Source organism: Triticum dicoccoides, chromosome 1A (genome assembly GCF_002162155.2).
Source record: "Triticum dicoccoides isolate Atlit2015 ecotype Zavitan chromosome 1A, WEW_v2.0, whole genome shotgun sequence".
Lineage (NCBI taxonomy): Eukaryota > Viridiplantae > Streptophyta > Magnoliopsida > Poales > Poaceae > Triticum > Triticum dicoccoides.
In genome coordinates this window covers 40,434,822-40,450,140 of record NC_041380.1, presented here as the reverse complement: position 1 = coordinate 40,450,140, position 15,319 = coordinate 40,434,822, and the positions used below count along the sequence as shown (strand labels likewise).

At 44.6% G+C, this 15,319-nt stretch overlaps 1 protein-coding gene and 1 pseudogene across 1 annotated transcript; both read right to left on the bottom strand.

The window, feature by feature from the left end:
- Window positions 1–6,740: 6,740 nt before the first annotated feature.
- Window positions 6,741–9,261, bottom strand: LOC119350679 (annotated as a pseudogene).
- A 2,606-nt stretch (window positions 9,262–11,867) lies between these two features.
- LOC119357874 (translation initiation factor IF-2-like) lies at window positions 11,868–14,866 on the bottom strand. The gene is made up of 3 exons (XM_037624686.1): window positions 14,222–14,866; window positions 13,904–14,124; window positions 11,868–12,615 (listed from the first exon to the last, which is right to left on the bottom strand). Exons 1-2 carry the CDS (start codon window positions 14,838–14,840, stop codon window positions 13,922–13,924), a joined length of 822 nt encoding a protein of 273 aa, XP_037480583.1. The 5' UTR covers window positions 14,841–14,866; the 3' UTR covers window positions 11,868–12,615; window positions 13,904–13,921.
- Between the last annotated feature and the right edge of the window lie 453 nt (window positions 14,867–15,319).

The window sequence follows — 15,319 nt, the reverse complement described above, 5'->3', positions numbered from 1 at the left end:
AGGCTAATATCCCATTTGGTCAACATAGTTAGACTTCTTGTACTAAAGTTTAGTATATCAATTTTGTACTAAAATTTACCTTGTTTTACTAAATTATCTTGTGACTAATTTTTGCATTGTTATACTACTAAAATTGCCTTGATACTATTGTACTAAAATTTAACCATTGAGTGGGTAGGAAGAATTCCAATGGAGCAAAAGTAGTGAGACAGGAGAAGTTAACTCAAAATGCACTTAGATGTGACCTTCACATAACTCACAAATCATAGCGAGTAGATAATTCATGATAGAATTGCACTAGGACACATGACATCTAGATGTATTACTGTATGTAGTAGAGTATACTTAATGCCTATATTGTTCCTTTTTAACTTGTTCGTAGAAATTGGTTTGGTTTGAATCACATATGATGAAATTTAGTTATGTACCTTCATTTGATAAATGGCACTTTATCAAAATTCAGCATTTGTTTTCATAGTTGTCGCTTGGATTTATGAGGAGAATATAGTGGGTAGAAAAATGTTGACTGTGTTTCATTTAAATATGTCATCCGATGTACATGTTGATCCCCAAAAATATTTTTATGTTTGACATAGTTAATGTTGAACCTGATTTTCTCTAGAGTAAGTTACTCATCTCATTTATTTATTTTTGTAGATTGCCAAGATAAACTGGATGATGCATGGCTCCAATGTTGATTGCAAGGATGAGAATGGGGCTACTACTAGATAATTAGAATGTAATTTTCAAGACAACATTTCAAATATATAGTTGATGGCAAGGTCGAGAATTCGGCTACTACTAGATAGTTTCACATCTTGTAATCTCTGGATCGTGTTCTTTGTAATGCAACATATTTGATTCAATATATGAGACCCTCCTGTTCATTATAATATTGTGGCTCATGTACACTATCGATATTGACCTAATAATTCCGGATAGCTATCTATAAAATATCATCAATTATTCATGCTATGTAGGGAAGGCTCTAGTCGTTGCCATGATATGTCATTGGACAGGGTAGCCACCAACGCTTATGTTGTGTTGTTAGTCTCTAACTCTATACGTTGCTGCATTACAACGCTTCTACATGTTGTTTACCAACGGATGCATATACGTTGTTGTATACCCTAGCAACGCCACCTACAGCAACACATCGTAATCCGTTGGTGTAGACCTTAGCAACGCATATATGGACATACGACAATGCATCGATGCGTTGTTAAAGAGGGTTCCTGTTGTAGTGAAATTAATTAGTACACCTAATGAATTAACATGCAAGCAAAATAAGTTATCCAATAAAGCATCATTCACATCAGATGAGTTTTCAGGAACGGATCTTAGACCGCAAAGCAGGCACAGCGAAAACACGGGCGCATTGACCAGTTCTTGATCCATGAAGTTGTAGCTAAATATTGATGCCAACATTGCTTAGAGTTAACATGGGACAAAATTGTTATGAGTGCAAAGAAAATTTGCTACCATGACATACCTCAAGCTGCTTGATTTCCATCTTCACATGACTAATGATTCCGTCAACACTCCAATTTGTCACAGTTGAAATTGGCAAGGTGGAAGGAAAGAGCATCTCAACGTCTTCCCGTGTACCATACTCAACAGCCAACTCTATTGGCAATCTACCAAACTGTTGAGAAACAACAAAAACTTTACAAAAAGTAATATTCAACATTAGGAAATAGGCAAATGTTCATGACACAAATTTACAAAGAGAGCATAAAGGTGAAATGGTGAAACTGTAACAAGGTTATTCAGAAAAGTTCACTTAGCACAGCCTTTTATTTTCATAGTACTACAGATAGCATCATGTAGGTCTACTTGCATCATAACTCCTATAGTTATGGTCATTGCATATCAGTGTAAGATAAGTCTATTGATTCACTATCCCACCAAATTAACAAAAAGATGGCACAAAGTGGGAAAGGCGAAACAGTAGCACGCTTATGTAAGAAAGGTAACTTAGCACAGCCTTTTATTTTTTACATTACATATAGCATCATGTAGGTGTACTCACATAACTCGTATAGTTGTTGCATACCACTACAGAGCCAAGGAAAACACGAATGTGTGACAAAATGAGCATTCTGACCTCGTCAAGAACATTTGGATTTGCATCAGCTTCCAACAAGCACTTGATAGCTTCAGTTAACCCCTTCTCTGCAGCCGTTACCAAGGGATTACAACAAGGACCAGCACCACTCATATTAGCTCCACTCTATCAGATGCAAGTATGAAAAGCCAATCATTTGTTTAGTTGTTAATACAAAAATGACTAAATCAAACATCAGTTTATAGAAATCTAGATTCCTACTGTTAGAGTTATATTTATGGTGTCCTTTGGCCTTTTGCATTCTGGCCTTTGGCCTCCCCTGTATATATATATATATGATGGCGTTTGCCTTTTGATAATATTAAGTTCCATGTTTCCTAACATGGTATTAAAGCTTTAGGTTCTTTTTTCGCATGTTGCAACTCGTGCTAGATCCAATCACGTCGTGACGATCATCCTTTTCCGGCTCTGCTCTTCTCATCCCTCTGCTTGGCCGTTGCCTTTGCGCTGCAGTTTTCTCTGCTGCCGCTGCTCTACTCTCGTCCCCGTCCGTGCGAGATCGATCTTGAACTGGAAAACGGAGCAGCTGCTATCGGACGTCACGATCTTCGTTCCCACCCGGATTCCATCTCTGCTGCCGGTTGCTCGCCGGTTCTCTGCTGCCGGCGACGGTTCCGCCCCAAGTCGCCGTTCCTAGACGATTTTCTGCCGCCCGCTGCAGCTCAGATCGGGACGCGCTCCCGATTTCGTCACACTCGATCGAGACGCCCGCCACCGACCTGATTCCCGCCGCCGTTCGCCGGTTCCCGTCGCCGGCCACTTTCAGATAGGGCGCTCATCTGGCCGCCGCCTGCTCAGATCAGACCTGATTCCCGCCGCCGTCCGCCGGTTCCTGTCGCCGGCCGCCTCCAGATTGGGCATTCATCAGGCCACCGCCTGCTGCCCATCGGGCGCTTTCCGCCCGCTTCCTCCATCGAGGCGCTTGGCTGGGCGGCTACGATCGGGCTGTTTCGGCCCGCTGGCTTCCTGCCTCGTGCCTGTGCGCTACCTTTCAGCTGCATTTTGGATGATTTTGCTGGTCGTTTTTCTGTGTTAAAAAAAGAGAGAAAAAAGGAAAAAGAAAAAGAAAAGGTACTATGTCGTTGTCTTCAGGCGCTGGTTGTCTATCCAACATCAGCTCACACATGCACCTTCCATCTTTACTCGGTGCCCCTCCTCACGCCTTGCACTCTATTACTCCCATATTTTTGGATGGCAATGGCCGCTTTGTGTCGACTCCTCTCGACGCTTCCATAGGTGGTGGTGGTCACTCTTCGTCGACTCCCTTTGCGGCTTTTACACGTCGTGGTGGCTGCTCTTCGTCGACTCTTGCAGCTTCCGCGTGCGGTGGTGATCTCTCTACATCGACTTCTCTCGCGGTTTCCGCGCGCGGCAGTGGTCGCTCGACGTCGACTCTTCTCGCGGCTTCTCTGCGCGACGGTGGTCGCTCGACGCCGACTCCTCTTGCGGCTTCTGCGCGCGGCGGTGGTCACGCTACGTCGACTCCTCTCGCGGCCTCCGCGCGTGGCGGTGGTCGCTCTACGTCGACTCCTCTCGCGGCCTCCGCGCATGGCGGTGGTCGTTCTACATCGACTCGCTACTCTCGGTCGACTCTACAAGCGGCCGGTGTTCCTACCTCGACCTCTTTCGCTGTGTCCCTGTCTGCGCGCGAAATTGCGCAGCTCCGAAGTCTGCTTGCTGCTTCAGAGTCTTCACCAACTGGTTCTGCAGGTTCTGTGACTGACTCTTCTGGCATTGAGAAACCACCTTCTACTCATTCAGGTACATCCCCATGGATTCTTGATACTGGAGCATCTTTTCATATGACTTATGATTCTTCTACTTTGACCTCCGTTCGACCCGTCGAGTCTCCTATTCGTGTTCTTACAACTGATGGTACTCCCCTCCCTATAGCTAGTCGAGGCACTCTTAACACTTCTTCATTTCATGTTCCTTCTGTCGCTCATGTTCCTCGACTTACTATGCAACTCATATCTGGTGGTCAGATTGTTGACTCTAGTTGTAGGGTCATTCTCGACTTTGATTCATGTTCTGTTCAGGATCGTCGCACGGGCGCTCTGCTTGGTGCTGGCCCTCGACGCTCTGATGGTCTCTGGGAGCTTGACTGGCTTCGTCTTCCCTCCGCTGCCACCGCCGCCAGTCTCGCAGCTCCTGTTGCTGCATCTACCAGCTCTTTTCAGTAGTGGCATCATCGTCTTGGCCATTTGTGTGGTTTTCGTCTCTCGTCTTTGGTTCACCGTGGTGTTCTGGGATCTGTCTCCGGTAACGCTTCGTTGGATTGTCTGGGTTGTAGGCTTGGTAAGCAGATTCAACTACCTTATCCTCATAGTGAGTCAGTGTCCGAGTGCCCTTTTGATCTTGTTCACTCTGATGTTTGGGGTCCGGCTCCCTTCGCTTTGAAAGGGGGTCATCGCTACTATATTATCTTTATAGATGATTTTTCTCGGTACACTTGGATCTATTTCATGTCTTCTCGTAGTGAGGTCTTATCTATATATAAAAATTTTGCTACCATGGTTCATACCCAGTTTTCTACTCCTATTCGTGTTTTTCGTGCAGATTCGGCTAGTGAGTATATCTCCCATGCGCTGTGGGGATTCCTTGCTGAGCAAGGTACTCTTGCTCAGTTCTCTTGTCCTGGTGCTCATGCTCAGAATGGTGTGGCCGAGCGCAAGCATCGTCACCTTCTTGAGACGACACGTGCGATGATGATCGCTGCCTCTCTCCCGCCACACTTCTGGGCTGAGGCTATTACCACTTCCACCTATCTCATCAACATTCATCCATCTGCTGCTCTACAGGGTGGTATTCCTCTTGAGCGTCTTTCTGGTCATTCTCCTGATTATTCGGCGCTTCGCTTGTTTGGTTGTGTTTGCTATGTTTTGCTTGCCCCTCGTGAACGCACCAAACTGACCGCTCAGTCTTTTAAGTGTGTCTTTCTCGGATACAGTGATGAGCATAAGGGCTATCGGTGTTGGGATCCTGCCGGTCGTCGGGTGCGTATTTCCCGGGATGTCACCTTTGATGAGTCTCGTCCCTACTACCCTCGTCCATCCTCCTCGGCCTTTTCCACGGAGGACATCTCCTTTGTTACCTTTCCGGATACACCTCCCTTTGTGCCCAATAGTATTCCTACTCCTCGTCTTGCTGTTGCAGATCTGACGCAATCCTCTCCTATGGTTTCTTCTCCTCCCTCATCGCATGACTCACCACCTTCATCACCGATACCTTCCTCTTCTCCACCTTCATCACCGATACATTCCCCGTCTCCACATCCAGTGATTCCACCTCTCCCCTCCTTTCCATTCCATTATACTCGTCGTCGCCGTGTTGTGGATGAGTCTACTGATGTGCCCTCTACTTTTGATGTGTCGTCTTCCTCCTCTCAGCCGACTTATGGTCTCAGTTCTTGGCCTTGTCCACCCCCTGATCGATATTCTCCTTCTCGCTATGGTCTTTCGACCGTTGTTGAGCCGACTTCTTATCAAGATGCTATTGTTCATCCTGAATGGCAGTTTGCCATGGCAGAGGAGATTGCTGCCCTTGAACGCACCGGCACGTGGGATCTGGTTTCTCTTCCTCCCCGTGTTCGCCCCATCACTTGTAAGTGGGTCTATAAGATTAAGATTCGCTCTGATGGTTCTCTTGAGCGTTATAAAGCTCGTCTTGTGGCTCGTGGCTTTTAGCAGGAGCATGGTCGTGATTACGATGAGACATTTGCTCCTGTGGCCCATATGACCACTGTTCGCACACTTCTCGCCGTGGCCTCTGTTCGCCACTGGTCTATGTCTCAGCTTGACGTTAAGAATGCTTTTCTTAATGGTGAGTTGTGTGAGGAAGTTTATATGCAGCCACCACCTGGGTATTCAGTTCCCGATGGCATGGTTTGTCGTCTTCGTTGCTCTCTCTATGGCCTTAAGCAAGCCCCCCGCGCCTGGTTTGAGCGTTTTGCCTCGGTTGTCACGGCAGTTGGTTTTTCACCCAGTGTTCATGATCCAGCGTTGTTTGTCCACCTTTCTGCTCGTGGTCGCACTCTTCTTCTTCTATATGTTGATGACATGATCATCACCAGCGATGATCTTGAGTACATTGCCTTTGTCAAAGCTCGTCTTAGTGAGCAGTTTTCTATGTCTGATCTTGGTCCACTTTGTTACTTTCTTGGGATTGAGATTTCCTCCACCTCTGATGGCTTTTTTTATTTCCCAAGAAAAGTATATCCAGGATCTTCTTGCTCGTGCGGCTCTTAGTGATGAGCGCACTGTTGAGACTCCTATGGAGCTTAATGTTCACCTTCGTGCTACTGATGGTGAGCCCTTGTCTGATCCGACTCGTTATCGTCATCTTGTTGGGAGTCTTGTCTATCTCGCCGTCACTCGTCCGGATATCTCCTATCCTGTCCATATCCTGAGTCAGTTTGTTTCTTCTCCCACTTCGGTTCACTATAGTCACCTTCTTCGTGTTCTACGATATCTTCGTGGCACGATCTCTCACCGTCTCTTCTTTCCTCGTTCTAGCTCGTTACAGCTCCAAGCCTATTCGGATGCTACCTGGGCTAGTGATCCTTCGGATCGTCGTTCACTTTCTGCTTACTGTGTCTTTCTTGGTGGTTCTCTCATTGCCTGGAAGGCGAAGAAACAGACCGCAGTTTCCCGTTCAAGTGCAGAGGCTGAGTTGCGAGCTATGGCTCTTCTCACAGCAGAGGTGACTTGGTTACGTTGGTTACTTGAGGGTTTTGGTGTTACTGTTACCGCACCTACTACACTCTTGTCAGACAGTACAGGTGCTATCAGTATTGCGCGGGACCTAGTGAAGCATGAGCTTACCAAGCATATTGGTGTTGATGCTTTCTTTATGCGTGCTGGCGTGCAGGACCATGTTATTGCTCTTCAGTATGTGCCTTCAGAGTTACAGCTGGCGGACTTCTTCACGAAGGCCCAGACTAGAGCGCAACATGGATTTTATCTCTCCAAACTCAGTGTTGTGGATCCACCATGAGTTTGAGGGGGGGTGTTAGAGTTATATTTATGGTGTCCTTTGTGCTGCAAAAGTATCTTCACAAGAGTAGCATATCCTTTCTAAGCAGCAAAAGAGAGTGGTGTCCCAAGAATTGATTGTGCATCAATATCCACTCCTCTAGAGAGAAGATACTTTACTATTTCAGAGTGCCCTGAAAAAAGAAAAGAAAATGAAGGTCATAACACTATGAAGAGTATATGAACAAAAACGTTTTTGTGCAACAAAGTTTCAATTACTATTGGTGGGAAGCAACTTGGCTGGTTCGCATTTCCCTGACAGACACACGGAAGGAGTTGCCATAAACAGATACCATAAGAAGCAGGTAATCATACTAAATGAACACCATTTGTGAGGAAAATAGTGTATGAAACAAATACCCGGGAAACTTGCATATCATCTAAGTAAGCAGGCATTGCTTGGGAAACTAGTTTCAATGGCTAAAACAAAATAACATACGAAATAGATATCCTGAGAGAAGCTCCACAGACTATAAGGATAAATAGTACAGTGCCAAAATAGATTGGTCGCAACAAGATGCCACATGGACTTTTTACACCATATGAGCAGAAAAATCAAACTAATATGACAACTATGTTTAGAGTTGTTAGGAATATGCAACTTGTATTCCCGTAGGGCCATAGGCCAGTATATATACATGTACAGGTGCATGACATATGCAAGAAACCCCTTATACAATGGGGTAAACACAAAAGGCTATATGGCTATATATGTAGTTATGTACTACTCTAACAAGAGTTTCATAAAGCTAATCACTATTCAGAAGCCGATGGACATGAGAAGCAAATAATATCAGCCTTGTTTTAATATATCTACAGCAACAAGAAAATTGTTTATATTTCTCGCCAAAAAAGACAATTGTTTATATTATGTTGGCTGGGCTTGGTAAAATAAATCAACTTATATTTATCGGGATGGCATTCCCTCCAGATTCAGCTAAAGGTTCTCCAACATAACATCTGATGCTACATGCATGATCTGTATAACACAAGACAATGCTCAAACATAAAAAGGTCCAGCACAAAACAAGGGAGCAAGGCAACCTGAGCATGAAGCCAAGGCATAGTCTTGCCTTGCGACAGAGGAAAGTAACAACGAAGGGAAGATCCTTGTGTTTATACCATGAGCTGCAGCTGAATGAAGAAGAGTGATGTTTCCTGAACGTTGTTGATGCAGACCGGCGCCATGATCAAGCACGGCAGGAAGGTTGCCATAGCCCATAGGTAACGGCCTGCTCCACGGGTGAATAATCTGGCAATAAGATCCACACGAGCACATTGCAGACAGCCCAGCTATAACTGATGATAATCGTGTCACGAAACTATGGGTTTAGAACCAGACAAGCGTGAACTGAAAACGAACAAATTGCCTACCCTGGGAGGTGTCAGGCTTGTTGATGTCCATCTTGAGTTCTTGACCTCCTCGACGAGGTACTGGTACGCGGGCAGCCTGCCGCGGCCGCCAGCGGTGTGGAGCGCGTTCATGCCCATGTAGCTCGTGCTGGACACCGTCACCGGGATCCCGTGCCCGTGCACGTCCAGCTCCTTTGCAATCTCTGAAGTTGACACAAAGTAGGGTGCAATCTCTTATTTTGGAATCATCGACCATGACAGAAGGTGGCCAATTTTACCCCCAAATCGGGAAGAAATGGCCACTGCTACTTCTTAAGAAGCGCCAATTTCAGCCACAAGTCGCGACGAGAGAAATCCCCCGAGGAATCATCAAGCCTCAGCATGCGTTCAAGCTTAAATCACAGATGAAATCGACATCCGGGAGCTGGTGTCCCGCGGTCAGATCGGAAGCCTCGCGGTGACAAAACCCTAAGCCCCCGAGTGTAGCGAGGGAGCGAACTGGCACGGGAGGTGAGGGAGGGTGATTGGATACGGAGGGCCTTACCCTTGATGTCGCGGATGTCACCGCGGTGGGCGGCCTCGATGAACCTGCCCTCCGGCGGCCACCGGCCGCGGTCTGCACGAGCAGCAAATCCAAGGATCGGAATGCCGGCGGGAGAGGTGTAGCAGGTCGACTGGGTTAGGTTGCATACCTTCGCCGAGGAGGAGCTCGAATTGGCATGGGAGCGGAAGGCCACGGGTCCCCATCCTCGCCGCCGTCAGCGGTGGTGGTGGCGAGGAAGAAGCTTCTGGAATGTTCGCGGGGTAAAAAGGGCGGGAAATGGGCGGGTGAGAGTGAGACCCAGTAGCAGGCCAAGACCCGAAAGCCAAGGGACGGCCACGGGCCCACGGCCTTTCCCTTGCCTTGCTTCTGACTTCATTCAAAATATGAATTCCGAATTTGAACTTGCTCTATCGACCTCTTCTTCGGTGACGATCAAGTTAATTTTATCAACAACATGTTGGACGACATCGGCACGGAAGACAAAATCTAGATCATGTTGTTGAACAATGCGACTGAGCGCCCCTCTCGTAGTCTCAAGCTTTCGTGCCTGCATGTTACATCTAGTTGTTTGCTTTGGTTGACACACAACATCATTATGTATTACTCTCACCGTCCAAAAGTATAAGATGTTTTGGCTCTTTTTTTCTTATTCTGTAAAATATGTATCTAAATGTGTTTCACTATGTAGATTCACTCCTTTTAGCCTGTATATAGTTCACATTGAAATATCCAAAACATCTTATAATTGTGAATGAACGCGGTAGGCTCGACCCGGGTTATAACTGTGCAACCCTCCGCTAATACCAAACCAATTGTAAACATTTACATATGTTCGCCAAAACATCCAAGAAATGAAAACCAAAATGTATCGTCTCACCAGTAAAATTGTCGCAGTGGGCCAATGGCACCTCAGTTTTGAATGCCTTTGCTGGTGTCTACGAGTGACAACGACAAACATCACAATGCAACTTTGGACCATGAATCTAGTCCCTCTTTCTCAAAAATATAAGACGTATTCGGCTGTTAAGTCTTCATAACGCAAGATTTTGACTACAACTTTGACATATTACATGTCTAAAAAAGATAGTGAAAGGACACATGAGAAATATATTTTGCAAAAAAATAAAATACAGCAGTTGTATACTTACATGGGAGATCCATATATTGTAGGGGAAATCTAACTGCCACACCACATCACACTAGTAGAATGCCCCGTGTGTTGCCATGGGCTTCTGAAATAGTTTGCTGAAGTCATATAAAGATAATGCATGTTGAATATCGCAGGTAGAGACAGTATAACACGGTCACAATTACATAATAATTGAAGTCCACTTCACTTATAACGTAAACTGATAACAAGATATCAAATTGACAACGTATACGTATAAAGTGATGATCCAACTAAAAATCTATTACATATTATTGAGATCTACTTGATGCGCTTAAGAAATTCTCGCACAATATCAGACAAGTTGTCTCTAGCTTCATCCGGACGATGTTTGAGTAAGTATAATAAAAACTGCTTCCTCAACTCATACCCATCCTGCAAAAGCAATATATGTAGTTAGTACGAATACTTCACGTGGAAGGTTGTAAAACATGTGTAAAGCACAATACTGACCGCACTAAACCGCGACACAAGGTCTTTACCGTTCCAGCAGAGCGTAAAATGAAAGATAAAAAAGCCAGACAAATCCCTGCAAGTTACTAAATTGTTATTGTATTAAATATGGTGATAACAAAAAAAAATGTTTGTATTCTGAATTTATTACCCGCCTACGCTCGTTGGAATACCATTAGCAATGTTGAAACGATAATTGTCCATAGACTGCTCCATGTTAAGTATGCCTGAAGTTTTTTGAGACTTAAGCCCATTGGACGGGGTGTCGAGCTTTGAACCCATTCCTTACTGAGAATTGGATGGTAAGAATAACAACAATGTATACTGGCACCTTACATATTGATAAATGATACTTACTCCAAACACTTGGCATCATCGATCGACATATATAGTTGCAGAGGCCGGCAAGCAATTCACGTTGATAGGTGGGCATGGTGGGAATTGGGCTAGGACATCTGTCTTTGACTACATCAGGTGGATTCTCAAGGAGCTCGAGATCAGAATTAGATAAACTTTCTTCATTGTCTGATTGATGGTATATCGGACATCCTTTTAGCTTATTCAGTTCTGAATCGAGCAAAATGACAACTAATTTCCACCAAAGTGTTTGATATCCTCCAGCAAGATATAAAAAACAAATTTGATATAACATTTTTTGAGATAAAATAATAATGAGATAATGTACGTCATGGTGAATGAAAGTAGCATAGTATTGACAAATTGACTGATTGAACAAGATATTTAATTCTCAAAAAATATCAATAAGAGAGGCGATTCGCAAAATAAGAAGTGTTTACTGACTGACGGAAACTGCGTACTGTTTCCATTTCCATGCACCTCTAAGCAATTATTACCGTCCCTCTACTTTTAAGTGTCCTTCATTCGCGCCATCTCCAGGCCAAACGAGACCAAGACCACAAATTGGCATTGCTTCTCTCAATGCAAGAATCGTTGACCGAGACAATTTACTATTACTATGAAAAAAATCTAGTGCTCCCTCGATCCAAATTAATTGACAAACACTTAATACAACTTTAGTACTACAAATTTTTATACCAACAATTGTGCGTCAATTAATATGGATCGGAGGGAGTAACTTAATTTGCCCACATTATTACATAGTCAAGTCTATCTTAATCTGCCTACATGGTCAAATCAAACTTAACTTGCCCACATTACATAGTCAAATGTATCTTAATCTGCCCACGTTACATATAATATAGTACTTGACACTAATCTAAACAGGATAAAGGTACCACTAACAACACACATCACTCCATAAATAACAGCTTCACTGCATAACATTAAACAGAAACACACATCACCCCAAGCCATTACATCCTCCCTAGACCATAGCCGGGACAAGAGACCATGCGATGGTGACCTCCAGCTTACAAGACCAAACTTGAAGCATACGCGTGCTTCTGGAGGCTTCCCTGGCTTTGAATGCTTTAGAATCTCCCTCAACAGTTTGATCCTCCAGACAATTTGCCATTGCCATGACAGAGACTCTCAGCATTCCATCAGCTTCGACAGACAAAACACAGCGTGAAAGCTGTATCGTGCCATCAGCTGCAACTGGTAGTTTATCAAAAGCAAGCAACTTGATTTCCATGTCACTGATACTGGCAGTACGGGCAGAAATTAGACCTCCGAAGCCTTCTGGCCATTCCCCATCAACCACTTTCACACTGATGGTGGCCTCCACGGATTCAGCCATGTCACCCAATGTCAATTCCACTGTGCTAAGCTTGCTAGTGTCGACACGTTTAAACATGTGCGATTCACAGCCAGATTCACGATAATTAACAACTAGATAGCTCAAAGCTCTATCCTCAGATTCAGTTCTGCCCTTCACTTGCAAGTCAACCTCAAAGTAAACAGGATCCACAACAACAATAGCACGGGTAGGACCTGTCAGTGTCAGACATCGATTCTGCATGCAAAATTTACAAAGTAAATTACTGGAACGACTGGATTGAACGATAACCAATCTATGCTGACACCAAGGAACAGTGCGGCCATGGAGAAGTGATATATTTATCAAGCTAAACTTACCAATAAGAGCTTGAATTAAATATCTGTTGCTAGCAAATACTCAAATGCAGAAGTTGCCAAGACCGTAACGACCAATAAATTCTAGTTGGGTCAGCAAGCATGCAGATCTTTAAAAATCTCGTGTTTAAAGAACCAATTTAAACAAGCAATATGTACACTGAAGCAAAAGGAGAGGCAAACATTGAACATCATAATCAAAACATATACTAGAAAACTGTACTTAGGATGCCAACGATTTAGAGGCAAACAAAAATATTCGTTAAGGTGTGCATATACTCTAAAACAATTATTAAGAGATTCATTTGCCAATAGATTGCAAACAATGCTAAAACTTTTACAAGCAGAATTTCACAGGAGAAAAGAAACTGGTCTAAAACAAACTGAGGGGGGAAATAGACTCAAGAATCTGCTTATGCACTGTGGGGGAACATTGTCAAGGGCCAGTTTTTCTCAAAGGGAAACAGTCAAGAGAGGGTAAAAGTTGCAGGCACTATTCCCCTATATCGGCCTGGAAGAAATTTACACTAACTTGACATTCAAAATACACAGAGATTATACTCAAACTCGTATGTTGATATAGTAAACAAACATGAAAACAGAGTAGGGAAGCAACAACTATATCAACTTAAAAGAATAATTTTGAGCAACACAAAAGCATACATGTAATTTCATCTAGTTGATTTCTTATGTGACATGCTTTAAGAACTTAGAATATTTTGCAGAAAAAAAGCATCCCACTTACACTTGCATACTTTATAACGATCCATGGATTGATCATTCAGTATGTTTCCCTCTAACCATTGGCAATAGGTACTACAATTTTTTTCATAGAACTAGTTCAGAGTAGCAATCAGGTTTACAATGGCTGGTTTATAATCACCTAGTTCATGCATGTAACTTGGTAGCAATATCACGGACCCTCGCAGACTTATATATCTGTATTGATATGAATTACTATTTGCAATTATAGTTCAGAGAAATTAAATGCACTGATGTTAACACATGCCAATGAGCAGAATTTAAATCTCTAATTTCATCATATATATCTCCCAATAGTCCAGTACATTTTGTACATTATTTAAGGGAAAGTCATGTGAAAACCAGAACAAATAGTGTTCACAGAGGTAACATAGGCACCAAATAAGTGTCGAGACGAATATACAAACCTCACTGTCGATGGTTTGTCAGTTATCCCTTTGACGGCGAAAGATAATGTTGCGATTGTGATCCAACGAGTCGCGTGCGGCAACGATACCAGACACATCCAGCGGCCACCCCAATTCCTCTGCGATGGCTGCAACTTTGACCGAAAAGACCTGCAGAGTTCGCACGGGGTACACGTCTTGCGGAGGCTTCTCGTCCGTGTACCGCATGGGTTGGATAAGCGCTGCAGATTGATGTCAATCGATCAAGACTATTTGGTTAGATATTTCCAAGAGCAATTGATCAGGAGGTAGATAGGGGAAAGATTTGGGTTTGCTTACTGATGTCCTCCCATTTACCGAAGGAGCCGGCCCATAGAAGATCCCAGAATTCACGGTAGTCCTTGGCTCGTTCGGCCGGCCAGTCGGTAGGATCTTTTGGCTCCAGCTTCATGGCCTCCACATTTTCGGCCATCCACTGGTCCGAGACCTCGATTGCTTCGGGATCTCCCGTGGCGATCCACTTGATCACGGCGTCCAGCTCCGCCTTCCGGTCCTGGATCCTGTGCGCTTCCTCGCCCTTGGCTCTGTACACGGCCGCCGCCGCGACGTCGTCCTCGGTCATGGTCTTGGGCTTACGGCCCTCCCCGCTCTTCACTCCCACAAGCTTGACAATCTTTGCGTTTATGATCTTTTTTCTCCTCGACAAATTCGATTTCGCTTGACTGATCGACTCCACTGCCCCCTCTTCGTTGTCGCTCTCCTCCACTGGATCCGCCGCCGCTGCCGCCTTCTTCGAGCCTACTCCCGCCGCCGTCTTCCTTTTCTTCATTTCGCCGCCGGAACCACTCTCCCTTCTCTCCGCCTCCTCCGCCGCTTCCTCCTCCTCCAAGAACGCCTCCATCCTATCAGCCCAATAAGGCTCAATGTAAGAATCGATTTCCTCCTGCGTCTCCGCCATCGCCGCTCTCCTTGCGGAAGAAAACCGTAGATCGATCTATCTTCTACTCCGTTCTAGTTTTTTTTTGAGAAAATTGGCTATTTGCCATTTTCCATTTTTTTAGAACGAAGACGCCAGATGCGTCCGGCTTTAAATTAATAAAGCCCCAACGGCAGCGTACCACAAACCAAGTCTTAATACAACACCAAAAGCCCTGTCGGTTTGAGCACCAAAGTTCAGATGAGACTAAAAACAAGCCGCCAAACGAGATTACAGGGCAGAGCCCGTACAGAGCACGCAGGCTCGTCAAGCAACAAAAGAACCGAAGTCATGACTCCCTAGCCATCGCATACACTTGCACCAGTCGTTGTTGGGCGGTCTTGATTAGCTCAGCATCCTTGCGCCTCCCCAACGGACTCCACTGCTGCAATAGAAGGTTGCATTTGAAGATGATATTAGCCGGATGATTTGGGAAGCACCCTTCTATAGTAAACTTGTTC